Source organism: Typopeltis vanoorti, chromosome 8 (assembly GCF_054136105.1).
Source record: "Typopeltis vanoorti isolate ZY-2024b chromosome 8, IOZ_Tvanoo_1.0, whole genome shotgun sequence".
NCBI classification, from domain to species: domain Eukaryota; kingdom Metazoa; phylum Arthropoda; class Arachnida; order Uropygi; family Thelyphonidae; genus Typopeltis; species Typopeltis vanoorti.
This window is the reverse complement of record NC_143556.1, coordinates 91,287,059-91,311,300: the sequence shown is the minus strand read 5'-3', so window position 1 is coordinate 91,311,300 and position 24,242 is coordinate 91,287,059. Positions and strand designations below refer to the sequence as shown.

Here is a 24,242-nt window from a genome sequence, read left to right as displayed (position 1 = left end):
ACATTTCAGCTCTCAGCAGTTTCTTGGTGAGTTTGTGACCTGTTAGTTTGTGATGGTACTATTTTTACTCCTAGACATTTCTACAGGGGTGCTTAAGGGTCAAAGCCGTATAACTGAGAGGAGACTTCCACATAGCCTTTGAAGGAATGCAGAGAACTGACCAGAGCTTCTGACCTAATGTCCAATCCTCATCTTCTTGCTGTGCTCCCTGTTTGGTATCTATCTGGATACTGAACGGACGAGGATGGGCTGGCAATTTGGGATTTAGCCTACCAAATTGTATTCTTATTGGCTTAAACCAAAAGAATTCCATGCAGCTGGTGCTTCGCCTGGTTAAACAAGGACTCTGTTTTTTTTTTGCCAGGGAACCAGGGCAAATAGCAAAAAGTCAGCTACTGGAACAAAACTGAAAACACACTCCCAACTCAACATCACCAGAGTTAAAGATCGGTACTATCAACATAAGAATGGCAAAAAAATGGAGCTAGTTGAGGAATTAGATAAGTACCAGATCGACATAATATGGGTGACTGGAAAAAAAAAAAGAAAAAACTGGTGAGATCTTTTTGAGCAATAAATACAAAATGTTATATTCAGGCAATGACAATCAAAGAAAAGGAGTAGCCATACTATTCAACACTAAATACGAGGCTAATATTCTTGAATAGCAGGCAGTCTCAAGTAGAGTGATGTGTGCAAATATGAGAATGGGGAACTGGACAATGAGACTTATTTTTGTGCCTATGGTCCCACAGAAGGTTCTACTAAGGTAGAAGTGGAGGAATTCTTTGAGGCTTTAGAGAAAGCAACTGACACAATGAAAAAGGAAATGTTGGTCCTTGTTGGGGATCTAAATAGCAGAGTAAGAAATCATTATCAGACATGCAAAAATGTTTTGGGAAAATTTGGAGAAAAGAGCAAAGCTAATAATAATGGCAAATACCTGTTGGATTTCTGCTCAGGACATGGAGAGAAGATGCAAGGAATAAGAAAAGTCTCATTGACTATGTTATTGTCAATAGTGATGTTTTCTCCTTGGTGCAGAACAGAGTGTACAGAGGATTTGAAATTGGAAGTGATCACTATTTAGTCTTGAGCAGGATAAAATTGAATTTCATTTTGAAAAGCAGAACATTTAAGAAAGTTTTAAAGCGAATAACAGTTGAGTAGCTCTCAGATGTGAACTGTAGACTAAAATACACAAAGATTATTGAAGAAAAAATGAAAGTGTTTGAGAATATGAACCAAACCTTGGAGATTCAGTGGCAAATACTTTCTAGTACTGACTCTTAATATAACGAGTTGGACAGAAAAAAGTGGTGGTTAACATAACTGGCACATTCATCAGGGTTGCATAAAAAATATTCATAGAGGTTTACAGGACAAAATGCATGTTAGGAGATGCTGGAAATCTGTCTCTAAATGAGATATTCCCAGATGTTATTAGCATATCTAACTAGAATCTGTCTAAATTTTAATATTACAGGCAAATTATAGTTAGTGTTATGCATGCAGTTTGTGAAAGTGAATGTGCAGTTTAACTTCGGTGATAGCCATTTGTGAGCAAGTTTTGTTTTTTAAAAAAAAAAAAAAATCTGAATCTATAAGACAGGTAATTATAATAAACTGACCACAGCTTGAAGCTGTGCCTTAGTATGCTGCATAGTAGAGTAATCTGCAGTGAATGGCAAGTGGTCTTAGGGTGTCTGTAGGAAACTGACTTCATCCTCAGAATAAGAAGAATAAATCCAAAGGAGTTAAATTTTTAGAGGTACCCGTGGCATAGTATAATTATTAAAAGAACATGTAAGAGCACCACAGTAATAACTTTTAATTAATAAAGGTACAGATATTTCATACTAAAACTAATAGTACAGCTTCAGTGTCACACAAACAGTTATAGGAATTGAATACAAGTAACGAACATTTGATGGATCACCTATTAAAATACAATTGTTGCCGCGTTCTAGGAAATAATAGAAAATAATAATTAATCTTTAAGATAATTGTTTTTTTTATTGATTACATAAAATTAATGTCTCCCAGATCTTCGAGAGGGAGAGACAATCATTTCGATTTAAATTCGGTCGGTGTAAAATAGCTTCACAACTTTCTTTAAAAAGACTTTCATATTTGAACCCAGATCTATAGAGGAAAATAGCTTTATAACATTGGATATTATGAGTAGTGTTAATACTGTGTTGTGCTAGACCAGACTTCTGAGGTTTGTTGTATTCAGTATAATATTGATGTTCCTTAATCCTTTTTTCCACAGAACGGCCAGTTTGTCCAGAATAAGAAACAACGCGTTCATATGGTATTTGGTAAACGCCAGCCAAAGATAGAGATGACAGTTTATCCTTTATAGAAGGCAATAAAGAGGAAATTTTGTTGATAGGAACGCATGTGGAAATCAATTGATACTTTTTCAAAATTCTACCTATAGGTTCTGAGATTCCTGGAATATAAGGATTGGAACTCTGTGGTCTGTTGAAGAAACCTTAGTTATTGGAACATAAGATTATTATCAGTTTGATTTGATTGGGGTTGTAATTATTCGATTCCATTAACTTTTTAATGATGGAAAATTCTTGTTGTAAGATTACGGGAGAAGAGCAAACTTTGTGCTCGATTAATTAGAGATTTAAGATTCCAAATTTTTGAGATGCGTGGTGAGCAGACTTTTTATGAATATATCTTCCAGTAAATGTGAGCTTTCAAAAGACCTTCTTCTTCTGGTACCTTATCTTTGTAGATAAGGTACCAGAAGAAGAAGTTCGAGCAAGGAGGATGTCCAAGAATGGTAAAGTACCAGAATTTTCTTTTTCCATGGTGAATTGAATACGTGGGTGAAGGCTATTTATCTGTTCTAGAAATGTGGAAAGGAGGTGAGATCTTGGTGGGATCAAGAACATTAACAGCAGTGGATTGTACCAGTTCCTTTAAAAATTTATCTGGTATTTCTTGATTTTTAAGAGAGCCAAGATCATATTCTTATATTTTTAGAGGTTTTATTATTTTCTTTAATTTTATTATCATCATCATCATCAAATTCCTGCCATGTACCCTCAAGGGGTGTACAGGATATGATAGTACTACATGAAAAAAATTACATCATTACTAACTTCCTATCTACAATTTTCCTCCAAATCATTCTGTTACTTGTTAAGACTCCAACATTATCAGATCTTATATTTCTATCGTCTAAGGCACTTTGTACCATATCAATCCACCTATATCTTGCTGCCAACCTGGCAGAGAACACTTGTTTTGCTCATCTTTCCTCGCCCATTCCGTTTAAGTGACCATACCACCTGAGATTAGCTCTGCTAACGCATTCCTGGATGCTGACAATGTCAAGTTCTTTCCTAATATCCTCGTTTTTAATATGATATTGCCATTGATGCCATCTGTTCATGCCTATAATCTTTCTCAGGACTCTCGTATCTGCAGTCTCTAGTCTTTGGTCAAGTGTTTTACTTCTGACCCAGCTCTCAGGTCCATAAGTTAAAACTGGTTTGAACGCTGTCTTGTATACAGCAAATTTAGTGTTCCGACTAATTTCTCTCTTATTCCATATGAATTTATTCAATTGACTTCCCACCATACCAGCTTCGCTGATTCTGTTGTCTATTTCTATATTTAATTTACCATCTTCACTAAAAATCATGCGTAAGTAGCTGAAATGTTTTACTTGTTCCACAGGTTCTCCATTCACAACACAGTTGACATTTTCAATGGTTCTGCATATTTTCATTGTCTTTGTCTTTTTATTGCTTACCTTCATACCATATCTATTACAACAGCTATTCAATTTAGTCAGAGAATCTTGCAGATTTGTAGCGGATTTATTTAGAAGTATAACATCATCCACATAAAGTAAAGAGCTGACATTAACATCTCCAATTTTGATATCATGTTTAATACCACTTTCCTTCATAATGTGATCCATATAGATAATGAATAACAGAGGGAATAATGTACATCCTTGTCTCACACCAGATTTAACATTAAACCATCTTCCTGTACTTCCTTCAATTCTAACTGCTGACTTACAACTTAAATAAAGACTAAGTATTGCTTGGTATAATGCCCCATTGACACCATATAACTGTAGTTTTTCGAATAGTTTTTCTCTTGGCACCTTGTCATATGCCTTTTCGAGATCGACAAAACTTAAATACAGATCTTTGTTATATTCCCATGCTTTCTCGACTATTTGTCGTAAAGTGAAGATTCTGATCCTGACAACCTCTATTTGGTCTGAATCCAACTTGTTCTTCACCAAGCTTTTCTTCCACAATTCTTCTCAACCTTTTCTCAAGTATACTTGCATAGATCTTGCCAGGAACACTCAGTAGGGAAATACCTCTGTAATTCTGACATTCAGTTTTATTTCCCTTTTTATATATGGGTACTATGAGAGCTCTACTCCAATCATCGGGAATTCGTCCCTCTGTCCAGGCTTTCTGAACTATGCAGTGCAGCCACTGTAAGACTCTTATACCACCATACTTCAGCATTTATGGTCGAATATCATCTACTCCTGCTGCCTTTCCACATTTCAAGTCTTGGATGGCTTTTTCTACTTCAAGTATGGATATGTATTACTGACTGTATGCCTGTTGAGTGTTTTTTGTGCTGTGCTGTCATCACTGCTTGTTTCATTTAGCAGTTTCTCAAAGTAATTACTCCATACTTCAAGGATATCTTTTTCTCCCATTTTCATATCATCTTTATCATCTCTAATTCCTTTTACAGCACTCTTTCCTCCATTCCTAAGCTTCTTCAACAACCTCCAGAATATTTTGCCACCTTCTTGATATTTATTTTCTATATTCTTGCCAAAGTCCTCTCATGACTTTTGTTTACCTAGTTTTACACAGTGTTTAGCATTCTTGCATTTGTCTCTATATTCTCTAAGAGCACAAGCTGACTTATTTGATGGGAACTTTTGATATGCTTTCTTCTTTTCCTTCACTGCCTCTTTAACTTCCTGTGTCCACCATGGAGTTCTGATTTTTTTATCCTTGCATACAACTTCACCACATGCTGAATCAATCAGGGTTTTCTTCAAGGCTTGCCACTGAATCTTCAAAGTTTGATTCCTGTTCTGAAACTCTTTCATTTTTTCTTCAATAATCTTTGTGCATTTTAGTCTACAGTTCACATCTGAGAGCTGCTCAACTTTTATTCACTTTAAAACTTTCTTACATGTTATTCTTTTCAATATGAAATTCAGTTTTATCCTGCTCAAGACTAAATAGTGATCACTTCCAATTTCAAATCCTCTGTACACTCTGGTGTCCTGCACCAGGGAGAAAACATCACTATCGACAATAACATAGTCAATGATATTTGACTATGTTATTTTCTTTTCTTATTCCAAGCCTCTTCTCTCCATGTGAATTTGTGCACATTTTTATGTTGGAACATGGTGTTAGTAATAACCAGTCCATGTCCTGAGCAGAAATCCAACAGATATTTGCCATTATTATTAGCTTTGCTCTTTTCTCCAAATTTTCCCAAAATATTTTTGTATGTCTCACAATCATTTCCTACTCTGGTATTTAGATCCCCAACAAGGACCAACTTTTCCTTTTTCATTGTGTCAGTTGCTTTTTCTAAAGCCTCAAAAAAATTCCTCCATTTCTACCTTAGTAGAACCTTCTGTGGGACCATAGGCACTAATAAGTCTCATTGTCCAGATCCCCATTCTCATATTTGCCCACATTACTCTACTTGAGACTGACTGCCATTCAAGAAGATTAGCCTTGTATTTTGTGTTGAATACTATGGCTACTCCTTCTTTTCCTTGATTGTCATTGCCTGAATATAACATTTTGTATTTATTGCTCAGGAAGATCTCACCAGTTTTGGTCTTTTTTGTTTCAGTCACCCCTATTATGTCGATCTGGTACTTATCTAATTCCTCAGCTAGCTCCATTTCTTTGCCATTCAGGTTTCTTATGTTGATAGTACCGATCTTTAACTCTGGTGATGTTGAGTTGGAGTTTGTGTTCAATTTGTTCCAGTAGCTGACTTTTTGCTATTTGCCCTGGTTCCCTGGCGAAAACAACGGGGGCCTTGTTTAACCGGGCAACACCCCATCCGGCATGAAATTTTGTCATGTTGTACCATCATTTTTTATTTTGGTTTAACCAATAAGAATACAATTTGGTCGGCTAAATCCCAAATTGCCAGCCCATCCTTGTTCTTTCAGTATCTAAGTAGATACCCAACAAGGTGCACTACGAGAAGGTGAGGATTGGACATTAGGTCAGAAGCCCTGGTTGGTTCTCCACATTATTTTAAAGGCTATGTGGAGGTCTCCTCTCAGTTATATAACTTTGACCCTTAAGCACCTCTCTTTAATTTTATTGCTACTTTAATGACCACAGGGTTGTGGTCTGATCCAATATCAGTCCCTGGGTATGTTAAAAATCAAGAAATACAAGATAAATTTTTAAAGGAACTGGCATAATCCACTGCTGTTAATATTCCTGATCCCACCAAACGCTAAAGATGAGATTGAGGATAAATGGTAGAAATTTAAAGAGGGTATAAAAAAGGCAGTAAAACAAACAATTCCCAAATTTGAGAAGAAAATGAGTAAACCCTGGATGAATGACAAGATACTGAAAATGATGGAGGAAAGAAAGAAACACAAAAATCGTCCTGAATGCAAGAACTTGAAGAAGGAGATCAGGAAAGATTGTAGGATTGCAAGAGAACTATGGCTCAACAACAAATGCAAGGAAATTTAACTTCTGGACAAAAAGCACAAAACCAGAGAACTTCATAAAAAAGTTAGAGAGCTAACTAAGAAATCTTGCAAAAGGGTAGGCTCTCATTGCATTGAAGATACCAATGGAAACATCCTAATGGAGAAAGACAAAATAAGGGATTAGATGGGTAGAGTATTCAATGGAACTTTACAATCATGATAGAATAGATAAGCCAATGCAAGAAGATTTGGAGGGGCCTACTTTTCTTACCTGGGAAGTAACAAATGCCATTAGGAAATTGAAATCAGAAAAAGCTCTAGGAATGGATGGAATTATGGTAGAATATCTAAAGGCTTTATATGATAAGGCTATAAGACAGACATCAGGAAACAGAAATGCTGCATGCATCTGTTATTCGTTCCAGTCCTTCCTTTATTCCTATTCAAATGGAACATGAACTTTCCACAGACATCAGGACATGGAAATGCTGCATGCATCTGTTATTCGTTCCAGTCCTTCCTTTATTCCTATTCAAATGGAACATGAACTTTCCACAGACATCAGGACACAGAAATGCTGCATGCATACGTTATTCGTTCCAGTTGTTCCTTTAATCCTATCAGAATGCGACATGAACTATCCACAGACATCAAGACACGAAAATGCTGCATGCATTCGTTATTTGTTCCTTTATTCCTATCCAAATGTGACATAAACTTTCCACAGACATCAGGACACGGAAATGCTGCATGCATCCGTTATTCGTTCCAGTAGTTCCTTTAATCCTATCCGAATGCGACATGAACTATCCACAGACATCAGGACATGGAAATGTTGCATGCATCCATTATTTGTTCCTTTATTCCTATCTGAATGTGACGTGAACTTTTCACAGCCATCAGGACACGGAAATGCTGCATGCATCCGTTATTCGTTCTTTTATTGCAGCTCAACCTTTTAATATTTTTATTGTCCAATTATATGCACCTACTTCTGATTACCCAGATGAAGACGTAGAATGTTTCTATGAAGACATTCAAAATGCACTAAACAAAGCTAAATCAGATGACATAACTATCGTTATGGGAGATCTAAATGCTAAAGAAGGCTCATAAAAGATCTCTTCCTGCATGGAAAACCACGGCCTGGGACATAGAAATCCAAGAGGAGAAAGATTAATACAATTCTGTGATGAAAATAATCTGATCATTATGTAGTCAGTCTGGTTCCTATGGGACTTTTTCATGTGTAAAGTTTTCTAGGAGGGTGGCTAAATAAAGTATTTGCTATTACCAGATTGTTTTCTTCACAGAATTGTATTAATCTTTCTCCTCTTGGATTTCTATGTCCCAGGTGCTGGTTTCCCATGCAGGAAGAGATCTTTTCTGAGCCTACTTTAGCATTTAGATCTCCCATAATGATAGTTATGTCATCTGATTTAGCATTGTTTAGTGCATTTTGAATGTCTTCATAGAAACATTCTACATCTTCATCTGGGTAATCAGATGTAGGTGCATATATATTTGGACAATAAAAATATTAAAAGGTTGAGCTGCAATTTTTAATGCAATTATCCAGTCACTTATGGGCCAAAATCCAAGTGAGGATTGCACAATCTTATTTTTTAGTACAAATGCTACTCCGTTCCTATGATTGTCTCCACATGAGTATGTAATTGAATGACTCTTTCTGTTTATTTTTCCACTATGTCCATTTGACTTCACTGATACCAGCAATGTCAATTTTCATTGCTTCAAGTTCTTGTATAAGGTTATCTAAATTCCCAGCTTCCTATATGGTCCTTACATTCCAAGTTGCAAGCCTTAAGAGAAGATTCTTGGTTTTCAGATGTGAAGAATCAGGAGATACCCTCCCTGGAGGGTTTAAGGTATCTTCGTCATATGCTATTTTCATAGTATCCATCTTACGTTCCCGAATTTTTTTCTCTTCTTCCATGTAATGTTTCCAACAGACAAAAGTTGCAGAGGGTCCAACCTTGTATTGCTTAAATCCGACATGGTTCTCTGTTTCATGATTGACTACGGATGGTTACGTGGTGAGGTTCTTGTCTCTTCCACAGTGACTGGCCACATCTCTGTTTTGTCTCGAAGTGTGCCCAGACTACATCACATAGTTTGTTGTCATGCCTTCATTACCATTGTCAAATTAAATTTTGGTCATCTGCTAACTCAGCCATTCCAGTCTTCAAGTGCAACAAGGAGTAGACACTCTCCTTCACTACAGCATAAAATGCTGATACCTTCACTTAGTTTTGTATGCCAGTTGAGGCACAGTCCCAGGGTGTGGCCGCTGGTGCACTCTACCAGCTACTTGGAGCCATAAGTAAGAGTTGTATGAGCAGTGGGGACCAATTCCACCCAGCCACCAAATATTTTGATGCGACTGCTGAGCAGGCAGTAGTGCTACCCCTACTACTCATACCTTACACCCTGCAATTATTTTAGGATATATCAAAAAAGTAATAATTAGGGGAAGTCTTGTATTTGGTTGGTATATTTAAATTTCTGAAAGTTATAAATATGTGACTAAGACATGAACAATGTGAGAATGATTGGCACATAGAGAGGGAAAAGATAGGTATGAAAGATTCATTAAAAGCAAATGAATTACTAATTATTTATATTGTATATTGTTTGTGTGTGGTAAGATACTCTGAGGCTGAACAAATTACATGTCATCCTATAATCTTTCAGCATGCGTGTTTGCATTTCTGATGGTCATAATTAAGAAAAATGCATTTTCATTCTTCTCATGAGATTCTACTGCTACCCAATCAATATTTGGATAAGGTCTCCCATTATGATTACTCTTTTATTGCTCATCTTTTTTCTATTTGGTGATGCATTTCATCATCACTAGCAACCGATCGACCAGGTCTGTAACAACACCCCACTATGTAATTGATCTCGTTAGATATGACCTCACACCAGATGGCTTCAAACTCACTGCCACATGAAATACTGTTAGTAGTAGTAGTACGATCATAGGTCTCAACTCTAATTGGATTCAAGTCATCTGATATCATTAGCAGCATGCCCTTCTCCTCTATGAAAATAGTGGTGGTGGTGGACAATAGATGGCATTGGTGGATTGAGTGGTGGATACTGGAGTTGTAGAGTAGTTGCCTTCCCTCAATGAGTCTTTGTACTCCTTGGAGGTGTCATGTAATAATATTTCTTCCTATAGTTTGTGCACTGTTCTGTGGAAATGAAGTACTTATATCAGTATTTGATCCTTACCTTTAAACATTTTATATGCTATAAAGTTGTTTCTGTTATATATAAATTTTATATACTTCTAAACAAACATTTTAGACTTTTTTTTTTTTTTTTTGAAATATATTTTTCTTTATCCCTCCCTCACATTTTAGACATCATGCATAGACAGATGTGCTGGTAAGAACATAAGTATTAATCATAGGCTAATGGCAGTTTATATGGAAGTACAACCTGAAATGATTAATCGAAGAATTGAAGAATCTAATAAAGGAACACATCAGCATGAACAATAGATTAGTGCATGACAAGCTATATATTATGCAACAAAAGCTTGTTTTCATCTAGATTAAATTGATCGTTTTCAATTTTTTGTATATTAATACATTGAAAATATAATAACTTCTTATGCAAAGTGCTCAGAATGAATAATTATATACCCTTCATTACCCATCTTTTTCTAAAAATTCTCTTAACATGCCTTTAAAAAATATCTTTAATTGGAAATCAGATTGGTTTAAACAGGGGGAAACAATTCTTATACAAAAGTAGAAAAATAATAATTCTTATATGAAACAAAAATTAACTTATATTGTGATTATTTCTTGTATAAAGTTAAAAGCTATCATGTTCGTAGGAGATTTTTAGTTCATTTTATTCTGTATCTAAAAAAATCATGAAAATTAAAAAAAAAAATTCTATGCAAAGCAGTTATTTTTGGTTTTGATTTTGCATCATATTATTTCAAGAAGAGAAGTTTGCTAATTCCATTCAGATTTAATTGCCTTATCTGTGCATTTACTTGGTGTGCTGTGCTTATAAATTCAGAAATGTACATTCTGTTATTCAGTTTTGAATAGAAATGAATGGATTAAGATGTTTCCACTTTAGCATGGACTATCTATGTGGTATATAAGCCAAAAACTTTTTTTTAATGATTTGCCAAAATAATTATTACAGTTTTGGCATTTAACAAAAACAGCATGCTGACATCATTGTTAGTGGTTGCTAGAAAATGCACTGAAGGAGAGAGAGAGAGATAAAAGTTTTTTTTTTTTTATAGAGTTTAGGAGGTGAAACACAGATCTTGAAACATATTCCATAAGATTAGTTTAAGAAAAAGGTGAAAATTCTAAAAATGGACAATGTATTGTGGTGTTTTTCAAACTTTTTTTTAGCCATGACCTGCAATGAGACATGCTTTTTATATTGAGACCTATTACACACACGCAGGCATGCCAAACTGAAACAAAAGTTTCACGAAACAGTACTTGCACTTGGTACATATAATATACATATAAAGTAAGAACAAAAACATAGTCAGTATCAGATATGATTTTAATAGCATTTAAATACAACATAAAAAAACACAAAAGTAAAACACAAGAAGAGATTGCTGCAAACTTGTTGCATTCGATAATGTCCTTTCAGGAAAATCCACTGATAATTCATAACTGACATCAGTCTGAGATCCAGTTGGAATTTTTTTTTTTTAATACTTATGAAGACCGATGCTGTGAGAAGTCTCTAGTTTAGGCAAACATCACAAAGTTCTCGTCACTTATTCGGCTGGTTAGCGAATGTTTAACAATTTCATAAGCATGGCATCAATTTGTGTTTTATGGTTTGATTTGATTTCATATAACTGTTTAAATCTATAAAATCTGCAAAACTGCTTTTGATATTTTCTATTCTTTTCATTTCACAAAAAAAGCTGGTTGTGACCAATAAATCGATTTAACAACCCATAAATGTCTCATAACCTTCACTTTGAAACTGTGAAGTCGCTGGAGAATATACATTTGTTGATTTGAGAAGTTTCCCATACATATGAATATGAGTGGCTACTTGACCAGCTAACACTATCAGGTTTGAATCCTAGATGGTTGTTTGAATGTCTTTGGATAACTGATGAATTTCATTGCCTGATTATCAAACCATCACACTCCTGATTATTGGAAGCCTGAAGTGATTTGAAAACAAGTACCAATGTTGTCCATAGCAGGGTTTCTGGATTATCCAACTCTTATTTTATTCACAGTATTATCATCATCATCAAATTCCTGCCATGTACCCTCAAGGGGTGTACAGGATATGACAGTACTACATGAAAAAAATTACATCATTACTAACTTCCTATCAACAATTTTCCTCCAAATCAGTCTGTTACTTGTCAAGACTCTAACATTATCAGATCTTATATTTCTATCGTCTAAGGCACTTTGTACTGTATCAATCCACCTATATCTTGGTCTTCCTCTGGGTCGTTTTCCTGCCAACCTGGCAGAGAACACTTGTTTTGCTAATCTTTCCTCTCCCATTCTATTTAAGTGACCATACCACCTAAGATTAGCTCTGCTAATGCATTCCTGGATGCTGACAATGTCAAGTTCTTTCCTAATATCCTCATTTTTAATATGATATTGCCATTGATGCCATCTGTTCACACCTCTGATCTTTCTCAGGACTCTCATATCTGCGGTCTCTAGTCTTTGGTCAAGTGTTTTACTTCTGACCCAGCTCTCAGATCCATAAGTTAAAATTGGTTTGAACACAGTCTTGTATACAGCTAATTTAGTGTTCCGACTAATTTCTCTCTTATTCCATATGAATTTATTCAATTGACTTCCCAGTACAAACTTTGCTGATTCTGTTGTCTATTTCTATATTTAATTTACCATCTTCACTAAAAATCATGCCTAAGTAGCTGAAATGTTTTACTTGTTCCACAGGTTCTCCATTCACAACACAGTTGACATTTTCAATGGTTCTGCCTATTTTCATTGTCTTTGTCTTTTTATTGCTGACCTTCATACCATATCTATTACAACAGCTATTCAATTTAGTCAGAGAATCTTGCAGACTTGTAGCGGATTTATTTACAAGTATAACATCATCCGCATAAAGCAAAGAGCTGACATTAACATCTCCAATTTTAATATCATGTTTAATACCACTTTCCTTCATAATGTGATCCATATAGATAATGAATAACAGAGGGGATAATGTGCATCCTTGTCTCACACCAGATTTAACATTAAACCATCTTCCTGTACTTCCTTCAATTCTAACTGCTGACTCACAACTCAAATAAAGACTAAGTATTGCTTGATATAATGCCCCATTGACACCATATAACTGAAGCGTATTGAATAGCTTCTCTCTTGGCACCTTGTCATATGCCTTTTCCAAATCAACAAAACTTAAATACAGATCTTTGTTATATTCCCATGCTTTCTCGACTATTTGTCGTAAAGTGAAGATCTGATCCTGACAGCCTCTATTTGGCCTGAATCCAGCTTGTTCTTCACCAAGCTTTTCTTCCACAATTCTTCTCAACTGTTTCTCAAGTATACTTGCATAGATCTTGCCAGGAACACTCAGTAGGGAAATACCTCTGTAATTCTCACATTCAGTTTTATTTCCCTTTTTATATATGGGTACTATGAGAGCTCTACTCCAATCATCGGGAATTCGTCCCTCTGTCCAGGCTTTCTGAACTATGCAGTGCAGCCACTGTAAGACTCTTATACCACCATACTTCAGCATTTCTGGTCGAATATCATCTACTTCTGCTGCCTTTCCACATTTCAAGCCTTTGATGGCTTTTTCTACTTCAAGTATGGATATGTATTCCTGACTGCATGCCTGGTCAGTGTTTTTTATCACTGTGCTGTCATCACTGCTTGTTTCATTTAGCAGTTTTTCAAAGTAATTACTCCATACTTCAAGGATATCTTTTTATCCTTTTTTCATTTCACCTTTATCATCTCTAATTCCTTTTACAGCACTCTTTCCTCCATTCCTAAGCTTCTTCAACAACCTCCAGAATATTTTGCCACCTTCTTGATATTTATTTTCTATATTCTTGCCAAAGTCCTCCCATGACTTTTGTTTAGCTAGTTTTACAAACTGTTTAGCTTTCTTACATTTGTGTCTGTATTCTGTAAGAGTAAAAGCTGACTTATTTGCAAGGAACTTTTGATATGCTTTCTTCTTTTCCTTCACTGCCTCTTTAACTTCCCGTGTCCACCAGGGAGTTCTGATTTTTTTATCCTTGCACACAACCTCACCACATGCCTCTCTGGCAGAATCAATCAATGTTTGCTTCAGAGTTTGCCACTGAATCTCCAAGGTTTGATTCCTGTTCTCAAACTCTTTCATTTTCTTTTCAATAATATTTCTGTATTTTAGTCTACAGTTCACATCTGAGAGCTGCTCAACTTTTATTCGCTTTAAAACTTTCTTACATGTTATTCTTTTCAATATGAAATTCAATTTTATCCTGCTCAAGACTAAATATTGATCACTTCCAATTTCAAATCCTCTGTACACTCTGGTGTCCTGCACCAGGGAGAAAACATCACTATCAACAATAACATAGTCAATGAGACTTTTCTTATTCCTAGCCTCTTCTCTCCATGTGAATTTGTGCACATTTTTATGTTGGAACATGGTGTTAGTAATAACCAGTCCATGTCCTGAGCAGAAATCCAACAGATATTTGCCATTATTATTAGCTTTGCTCTTTTCTCCAAATTTTCCCAAAATATTTTTGTATGTCTCACAATCATTTCCTACTCTACTATTTAGATCCCCAACAAGGACCAACTTTTCCTTTTTCATTGTGTCAGTTGCTTTTTCTAAAGCGTCAAAAAATTACTCCACTTCTACCTTAGTAGAACCTTCTGTGGGACCATAGGCACAAATAAGTCTCATTGTCCAGTTCCCCATTCTCATATTTGCCCACATTACTCTACTTGAGACTGACTGCCATTCAAGAAGATTAGCCTCGTATTTTGTGTTGAATACTATGGCTACTCCTTCTTTTCCTTGATTGTCATTGCCTGAATATAACATTTTGTATTTATTGCTCAGAAAGATCTCACCAGTTTTGGTCTTTTTTGTTTCAGTCACCCCTATTATGTCGATCTGGTACTTATCTAATTCCTCAGCTAGCTCCATTTCTTTGCCATTCAGGCTTCTTACGTTGATAGTACCGATCTTTAACTCTGGTGATGTTGAGTTGGGGTTTGATTTCAGATTTGTTCCAGTAGCTGACTTTTCGCTGTTCGCCCTGGTTCCCTGGCGAAAACAACGGGGGCCTTGTTTAACCAGGCGACGCCCCAGCCGGCATGAAATTTTGTCATGTTGTACCATCATTTTTTATTTTGGTTTAACCAATAAGAATACAATTTGGTCGGCTAAATCCCAAATTGCCAGCCCATCCTCGTTCGTTCAGTATCAAAGTAGATACCCAACAGGGTGCACCACGAGAAGGTGAGGATTGGACATTAGTTCAGAAGCCCTGGTCGGTTCTCCACATTCCTTTAAAGGCTATGTGGAGGTCTCCTCTCAGTTATACAGGTTTGACCCTTAAGCACCCCTTCACAGTATTAATCCTATCTTATTATAGGTAGGATTGACATAAACATTTTTATGTAGCTCCTACCCATGTAAGATTTTTCTATAAATCTATAGTACATTCATACTGTGGGTGGGCATTGAGTGATGATGACCGATGTGAAAATCTTTTGTAAATACCCTACCTAGTTAATGGGATCAATTTATAACTTGCTTAGAGCAGAGTAAAATAAGGCTAAAATAATTTGATTAATTTCACTATTTCTATAAACTGATGAACAAATACATAAGGAAGATAGCACCAAAGTAATATGTCTAACATAGTGTGTCCGAAGATGAATGAATGCAATGCCACAAGGCAGATTTTTTTCAAACTTTGTCACTCCTGGGGGTGAGGACTTTATGAAAAGTGTAGGGCAGGGATTATCAGTCTATGGTACTCGAGCCACTGCCGGGTGGTACGAAAACAGAGTATAAAATAAAAGGATAAATTAACATATTTTTTTACTTGTAACATGAGTTGAGAATTAAAAATGTATGCACAAATATTTAACAGTTCTACTTAAAATATATCATGCAACTAAGTGAAAACAATTAGATTTTACATTATCATTAAAAACTTTTGTATAATAATATCCAAAAATAATACGGTAGTTCAATTTGAATTTAATAAGTATTAATCAAATGACAATGACAGAAAGTAACTCTAATATGTTTGATCGGACAACAATGGGAAACAGTTTATCTGTTATCGTTTGTTTAGCCGCAGTTACAGTCAAGAAAGTAGTGGTGTTAGATTTTTGTCTTTGAATGCGAGATTTTATTTGTGAAATTGTCATATTTATATGTAGTTTGTGCCAGAGGACAGAAACCGGAACATGAGTAAGTGGTTAACGAGTGGATCCTCAAAAAGATCGAAGGGAGAAATTAGTGTAAGTGGGGGAAACAATTCTTCTCTGCCAGAAGCCACTACTTCGAATCCTAACCATCTGACGGAGGACATCATTGTACAAGAATGCAGCACAACATAAATATTATCTTAGATTTATCATATGGTTTCACATATATTGCAGTAGAAACTGCACCTGTTCCCCAGTGTATGATTTGTTATGAAACGCATTTTGATAGTGTTTCATAACAAATGAAACGCTATCAGAAGGCGATGAAGCCTTCCCTTCTTAAATGTTATTTTCAAACCAAACATGGCGATTTAAAACACAAACCTTTGGAATATTTCCAGAGAAAACTGGAAATACAGTTTTCTCTGGAAAACTGTATTTCCAATGACACCGTATCACAAAGAATTTCAGATTTGTCTTCAAATGTTAAGGAGCAGTTAATAGAAAAAGTTCAGACTAGTAAATATTTTTCCATACAATTGGATGAAACTACTGACTTACCAGCATGGCCCATTTTCTTATGTATATAAGATTTATAGATGGGAAAACAGTGAAGGAAGAGTTCTTGATTTGTGAACTACTGCCTGCTCGAATAACCTCAAATGAAATATTTTCAAAATTAGACCAATTTATGAAAATGAATGATATAGAATGGAATAAATGTGTTAGTGTTTGTTCAGATGGAGCACGTGCAATGAAACACAGTGGAGTTGTTGCAAAAATTGAAGAAGTAGCTCCACAAGCAAAATTTGTGCATTGTAGCATTCATCGCAAGGCTTTAGCTGCAAGAAATATGCCTGTTGCTCTGAAGACAGTTTTAAATGAAAGTGTGAGAATTGTTAACTTCATTAAGTCCAGAGCTATGAATTCACGACTATTTTCCATTTTGCGAAATGAAATGGATGCTGAACATGATTCTCATTTACTTCACATCGAAGTTAGGTGGCTGTTGAGGAGGAAATGTATTGAGCTGGCTGTTTGAACTTCGTTCAGAAGTTCAAATTTTTCTCTCTGACAAATCCTCAGACTCAGACTTGAATTATTTCACTGATGAACTGTGGCTTGCCCAGTTTGCTTATCTGGCAGATTTATTTTGCCACATCAACCAGCTGAACACGAGCTTGCAGGGTGCGCATACTTCCTTATTTTTGGTGTAGGATAAATCTGTGGCTCTTAAGAAAAAACTTGGCTTCATCATTAAAGAAATCGATACTGGAAACACTTGTTCCTTTCCATTGTTGGATACTTTCTTAACTGAGAATGAAATTCTTCTTCATAGTGAACTGGTAGTGAATATAAAGAAGCATCTTGGGAGTCTAATCACAGATTTCAAGGAATATTTCCCTGAAAACCTGGCTTCAGAATTTTAGATTAGAGAGCCATTTTCCATTGATAATACCTTACCAGAAATGTTAACTCCTTCCGAGAAAGTTGAACTGATTGAGCTCTCCTGTGACGGAAGTCTCAAGCAAATGATCGAGAGGATGGATTTAACAGACTTCTGGTTGGCAAGAAGAAATAAATATCCAGTGATCTCAGAAAAAGCTATAAAATTTCTGTTGGTGTTTGCAACTACTTACCTTTGTGAATGTGGGTTTTCTTCTCTCATTTATATCAAAAACAAATATAGGAATAATAAGTTGAATGTTGAACCCAATTTAAGACTCAAATTAAGTCAGTTGAAACCAGATATTAAGAAGCTGTGTTTAGCTAAACAAGCACAACCTTCACACTGAAACAAGAATGCGAGTTCTGTAATTAAAAATATGTTACATTTATAGCTTGTACTGATTGTAAGTTTATTTGAGAACTGGAGTACCATTATCAGAAATATGTGTTTGTCAAAATTTGTTTATGTATTCACTCATTATTTTAATTTTTAAAAATTGCACATTTTACAGAACAATCCATTGAATAGATTCAAAGAGTATCTGTTTCTCCAATAAATATCTGAATAAAATAATAAATAACTAAAGAAATCACTACTATTGTAGAGAAATGCTTATTTTGCAAATGGGACCAACAAATCACCTTTTCCAGGATAAATTTGCTTACTGGTACATCTAATATCCTGAATTAAATATACTGGTATGCCACTGGAAAAGGTTGAGAACTCCTGGTGTAGGGGGAGATAAAAGAATTTTTTTTTACAAAAAATGGGGGGGGGGTCCTCTTTAAAATGCTGGAAAGCCACTGAAAAATGTCAATGATAGGATATTTAGTCTAAATACAACTGGTCTTAAGATTTGTACTGAATTTCCTCAATTTTGTTGGCACATATTGCTCGATGTGCAGGTTGCAAATTTAATATATGCATGCACACACACATTAATGAGATGTAGAGAAAGACCTAAGAATTTTAGTACTTTTCCAAATCATGATGTGCTAATGAAATGAAAGAGAAAAATCAAAGAGCCCAAATCCTTAGAAGAATATTATATGTATATATCAGTTATTCTGTATTCATAGAATACACTGCATGCATACTTGTTTTTGTGTTAATAGACTATTCTGTATTCACAATATGCACATACCAGTATGGAATAACTGGTATGTGCATAGAGGACACACTGCTTTCTTCTGAAGGAAAAAAAAGTATAATTACACTATCATCATCATTATTATCACTAGTCCTTGGACTCCATCACCATGGAGTCCAAGGACTACTCATGGAAGAGCATCAGCATTCTACACCTACACAATATAATGTTTATAGTTCTTAATCTTCCATCTACACAATCACTGTCAACATACTACCATCCATAACAAGCCAAAAGGATATTTTACCGGCGACATAAGTTAATTTTAAGGGAGATGGTAAATCCCGTATTATTGTACAGCTGGGTACAAAACTCGGATCGAAATCCATCGAATCCTAGAGTTTCATGCCGAAATAAACTATCGGCGAGCCCAAGTGTAAGTAATCACTTGGGAAGTACAACACCAGGGCAACTCGAAGCAAAGGTGGAGCAAGATCCTTCACTGTCCTTAATATTCTCTCATAATGTAAAATGCAGCTCCTAGGAGATGTATTACTGTTTTACATTATGAGAAGAGGTCACTACCCAGACCGGTTTCAACGCTTTTTGAGGTCTCATCAGTGAGTAGGTAGACCTGGAATATCAAGGTTTTAAGTGAACCGAACTTACATATACCTCTACTAACGAATTGCTAAAATGGTGTACTTATATATTGTTATTACTACTATAACAAGCCAAAAGGCTATTTTACCAGCGACATAAGTTAAGTTTAAGGGAGATGGTAAATCCCGTATTATTGTACAGCCGGGTACGAAACTCGGATCGAAATCCATAGAATCCTAGAGTTTCTATCATTATCATTACTACCATCCGCTAATAGTATTTTTGTTTCTTAATTTGTTCTCTGACCAGTTTGACTGTATGATGATGATTATCGTGATGATCATTCTTAAGTGATACCTCCAATGGCTCATTATGGGAGAGTTCCCCATTCCACACACTTATCATCTCAATCTGGATTTTTATTTGCTGATATACACTAACAAGGGTTGCACCAGATGTTATGATAGTCCTATATAATTAGTATTTCTTGATTACTTTCCTATAAACAACTTTCTTCCATACTGGAAGAAATTGGGTTATTCGCTAGGTGTCTGATTTGATCAATTCATACATCTAGATTTTCTAGAGTGCTTCAAATTTCATCAACCTGCTACTTATATCTTTGTTTTCTCTGATTCTTTTCCCGGTAATTTTTACTTTAACCTGCTTTTAAATTCTTTAATTAATTCTTTAGTTAATTCTTTCATCTTCTGTTTTGGTTTTACATAATCTTAGATTAACTAGTTCTGCAATTTCTTCTTCCTATGGCTCTACAGCTCAAATCGAGCCTTGTTTGGCTAGAATCTTGCTTCTCCGGTTTTGACATAGTATGATGCTACTATCTTGACTAATGATATTTGTCCATCTTGTTCTTGGTTTTCCCCTTGGTCTTTTACCCAGAATTTTACCATTTATAGCATCTTAGGAATACTGTCATGTTTCATATAAAAAAAAAAATAAAAAAAAAAACAAAAAGCATGCACTGCATATATGTTTTTTAATATTCACAATGTCAAATATTCTGCGTTAAGTTCATTTTTAATATAGTTCTATCATTAATACCATTATTTACCCTCCAGCTGTCATAATCTATGATCTCCAGTGTTTGATCAACATTTGGATCCATAAGTTAAAACTGGTTTGGCCACTATCTTCTATTCTGTTAACTTTATCTTATTTCTCTGTCTTATTCCATATAAATGAATAACATTAACATATACACAAGAAAAAGATTAACTACAACAGTGAAACTTGCACTCTAAATAAAAAAGCAGATAAAAAATTAGAAGCTTTCGAAATGTAGACCATCAGAAGAATGTTGAGAATATCATGGACAGAGAAAATGAAAAACTGAGATGTTTTAAAGAAAGCAAAAATGAAAATAACAATGAAAATCATTAAAGAACAAAAACTTAAATATTTTGGACATCTAACTGGACAAGAAGGCATTCAGAAATTAATATTAGAAGAGAAACTGAACGGAAAAAAGAGGGAGAGGTAGACCCAGGAGAATGTGGTTTGAAGACATTTATGTATGCTTTGTATCTATATAGATACAAAATTTTTTTTTTTTAATAATTTTCAATGGTCATATTGACTTCAATGGACACTTCACATCCATGTAATTATGGACATATACATGTCCATGCCAATACGCTGATTAATATGCCTTATTTTGTGTTCAATTTGATAAAAATTGTGCCTAAATAACTGAAATTCATAACATGTTCTATAGGTTAATTGCTAGGAATGGAGTCCTTGTTTTCTGCTTTTTTTCCTGTTTTTGCAGTTATAGTCTTTGTTGCTGATTTTTATACCTAATTTGTAGTTGAAGTGTACTTACGTAAATCTTTGCTAGACCACTGAAAAATTCCTCTATAATTCTGTTTTCTAATTGACATGATTAGATCTTGATCTACTCCAGTCATGCATGATTTGACCTGTAATCAGACATTCAGGATTTTTATTTCTTTGTTTTATGTAATCCCATGTATGAGATTTTTTTCATCCTATACATTACTATATGATGCAAAAGGAATGAATCGAGGATGAAAAATTTGTTCCTCAAATTTGAAGTTGACTAGTGAAGGACTCTTGATTAGCTACTGTACGTCATGATAGTTTTGGAGGAGAGTGAGCATGGCAACACTCATAGATAGAACAAGCAGTAGAAACTGAGCATCTGAATGAAAGAGATGAAATAATATTATTTTAAGGCTATAGTCAGAGGACTCGTTGCTAGAGTCCAAACTTCACAAACTACAATATATATCATGTCTCACCTGGATAGCATTCAGTGTTGGGGCTTTCTCCACTAACTCTTCCAGCAATGCGTTCCACTCTCCATGCAAACATGCCTTCACTTCCTTATTTGCTCACAATCATATTTACACAGTTCTGCCATGTATTATGCTATGCAATATTTCTGATAGCCTTCTAACATTAAATAAATCTCAATCATCTCATTTTCTAAGCTTTATAGAACAACATTCACTTGACCACACTTCCTGCTCAACATTTCAAGGTCCAGAGGCCTTAGTTACTTGTCTCTATACTCTGTTTCCTCACCATCCAGAAGACTAGGTCTGTATAAATAATGAGCTGTGGCCCAGTCGTACCTTATCCATCACTCTTCCTCCTTATCTCAATTTGTTGGAGTCATCACACTATGACTCAATTTTTTTTGGTAATCTTTACAACATTTTGTAGTGAGTACCCTGAACTTGACTCTCTATTTACCAAAACTTCTAAATTTCTCACTTCTTAGAATAAACCTTCACCAATACACTTTATTTCCTTCCATCTCTGGCCAAAATAGTTGTTGAAATCACACTTATCCCATATCACCAGCTTATTCAGATCCTCTTGAAATCACATCGGAGCTTTCCGATATTACTCTTGCCAATTTGCGTTATCATCTGACCATTAAATATTTATGTTAAATCCTTGAACGAATTGTTGATATATAAAATAAAGAGCCACAACCCAGAACAGGACCTGTAGTTTTGTTCTGGTATTGGATTACTGTTCTCTAAAAGGAAAGTTATCACATTTCCCTAACTGGGCATTGTACTCACTACACCGGCTTGCTAGCCCCTCTCAGTCAACTATCCACTATTCATCTCTGACCTGCTCACTTTTGATTAGTAGTTTATCAGGTGGTATTTCATCAGATGCATTTAAAGAATCTAGAAAAATCACTGTGTAAGCATCTCTTTCAAAATATAGTTGTCATACTTGTTATAAAATGTAACTGAATCACTAAAGGAAAATCTCCCCTTAACAAACTTAGGCTGTGTTGTTCAGGAAAGATTCCTCTTCCCATCAATTCAAGTTTGTATTCCAAGTCTGTGTGTTTGGATAATTTTTAAGGCAGATTCTAGGAATAGTCTTTGATACTGTATGCATTTGCTACAGTGAAGTAAAGTGGCCTTTTCCAGCATGTCTTCTGGCATGTATCCAAAGCCTAATCTGTGAGTCCTAAGCATTTATGGTCATGGTACCAAATGTAGTATTTATATTCCTATCTGTTAGGCCATAGTAGGATAGATTACAGCTACATGCCACTTCAAAGACCAAGCAGATCTATTAACTGTACTAGGAACATGGAAAATGAATGCCAATTTTTTGTGTTGTCTGACCAAGGTGTTCGCCACTTTTTTGCTTTCAGACATGCCACACACACACACACACACACACACATATATATATATATATGGGATATTGATAAATTTACTGCAGTTGCAGTTTCTGCTGTCTTCAAAAGTTAGGACTAAAACAACCTCGCCTACTTCCTATAAGGGATTAAAAGGCGTTAGCTGATTTTTTTTTTTTTTAAATTCTTGGGAAGAATCTTAATGGTGTGAGAATGTAGGTCACTGTACTTGATCTTACCAGATACATGTGAGAGTCTATTCCGATGATATGCCTTTTCTTTAAAAAGCTATTCAAACTCAAATGTACATAACTGCCTGAAGTTAGGAAATTGCTCCTCGGACAAATGGCTGAAAACATCCAATCAGAATCACTAGGTGGCATGATTTACGATATAAGGATTACCTTTGTTTCTCTTCTTCAGCCCGACTTATCCATGTAGTGATTAAAATATCTCTCTGTGCATTGCTTCCTGATGATGCCATTATGCCTTTGGTGAAATATTGGAAGTATAGCATTAATTTATTATTATTATGTGACACCTTCAGGGAGTCCAAAGACTCATTGAGGGATAGAGGACACCTACTCTACAACTATCTCTACCATTCAGTTCACCAACTACACCACCCCCATCTAACTGGCCACTACCACCACTAATATTTCCCCAGACAATCACAAACATCCATGCCCACAGCAGGATTCGAACCTGCAACCTTCTGGCTGGATAGCAGATATGCTAACCATTCAGCCAACCAGCAAATGGCATATTTGCGAGCCATAACCTATGGCACATTTGATGATTACGAGTTGCACATTGAACCTCGATAAAAAAAAAAAAACCAGGGTCAAAAACCTTCTACAAAGTAACCCTATATTTATGCAAAAGATATTAACCAAAAACTGATTTCTAGAAAAAAAAAAAAGTTAGTAAATTTTTTGTCTGCAAATTGCATGTATTCTGAAGGGCCGATTTGTCTATATGCATGATCAAAAACCCGAGTTTCCAGGAGTGAAAACCATGCTACCTCCATATGAGATCAACTAACTCACCTTCATTTGAAAAAATCCCTATAAAGATTCTTTCCCGTCACGACGAGAATCGAACCTAGGCCCTTCAGAACACACGCGATTTACAGACATAGAATACCAGTTGTGGTGGTTGAGGTTGGGAAGTTGATGGAGATGGGTCTTCAGACTCCTTGGAGGTGTCAGGAATAATAATATTCCAATTGAAGGGTGCAACGTATTGTTGTTCTTCCAATTGCACATGGGACATTT

General features: G+C 35.4%; 2 protein-coding genes across 4 annotated transcripts in view; both read left to right on the top strand.

The window, feature by feature from the left end:
- Tim9b (Translocase of inner membrane 9b) overlaps positions 1 to 10,671 on the top strand; it is a 43,881-nt gene extending 33,210 nt beyond the window's left edge. For all 3 annotated transcript variants that reach the window (XM_090396821.1, XM_090396820.1, XM_090396819.1), the window contains exon 4: positions 10,120 to 10,671. In XM_090396821.1, coding sequence (XP_090252947.1) covers positions 10,120 to 10,260 — 141 coding nt within the window. In that variant the 3' untranslated portion in view covers positions 10,261 to 10,671. The remainder of the gene's footprint in view (positions 1 to 10,119) is intronic.
- A 5,819-nt stretch (positions 10,672 to 16,490) lies between these two features.
- Positions 16,491 to 17,209, top strand: LOC150104189 (zinc finger BED domain-containing protein 5-like). The gene is made up of 2 exons (XM_090396423.1): positions 16,491 to 16,686; positions 16,878 to 17,209. The coding sequence occupies exons 1-2, from the start codon at positions 16,491 to 16,493 to the stop codon at positions 17,207 to 17,209; spliced, it is 528 nt and encodes a 175-aa protein (XP_090252549.1).
- The last annotated feature ends 7,033 nt before the right edge of the window (positions 17,210 to 24,242 follow it).

What these genes read in the sequence shown, in the direction of transcription:
- LOC150104189 (XM_090396423.1), top strand. Translation starts at nt 16,491, where the DNA reads ATGAAGCCTTCCCTTCTTAAATGTTATTTTCAAACCAAACATGGCGAT. An exon ending in AATAGAAAAAGTTCAGACTA is followed by an intron (nt 16,687 to 16,877) that starts GTAAATATTTTT and finishes TGAATGATATAG; the next exon opens with AATGGAATAAATGTGTTAGT.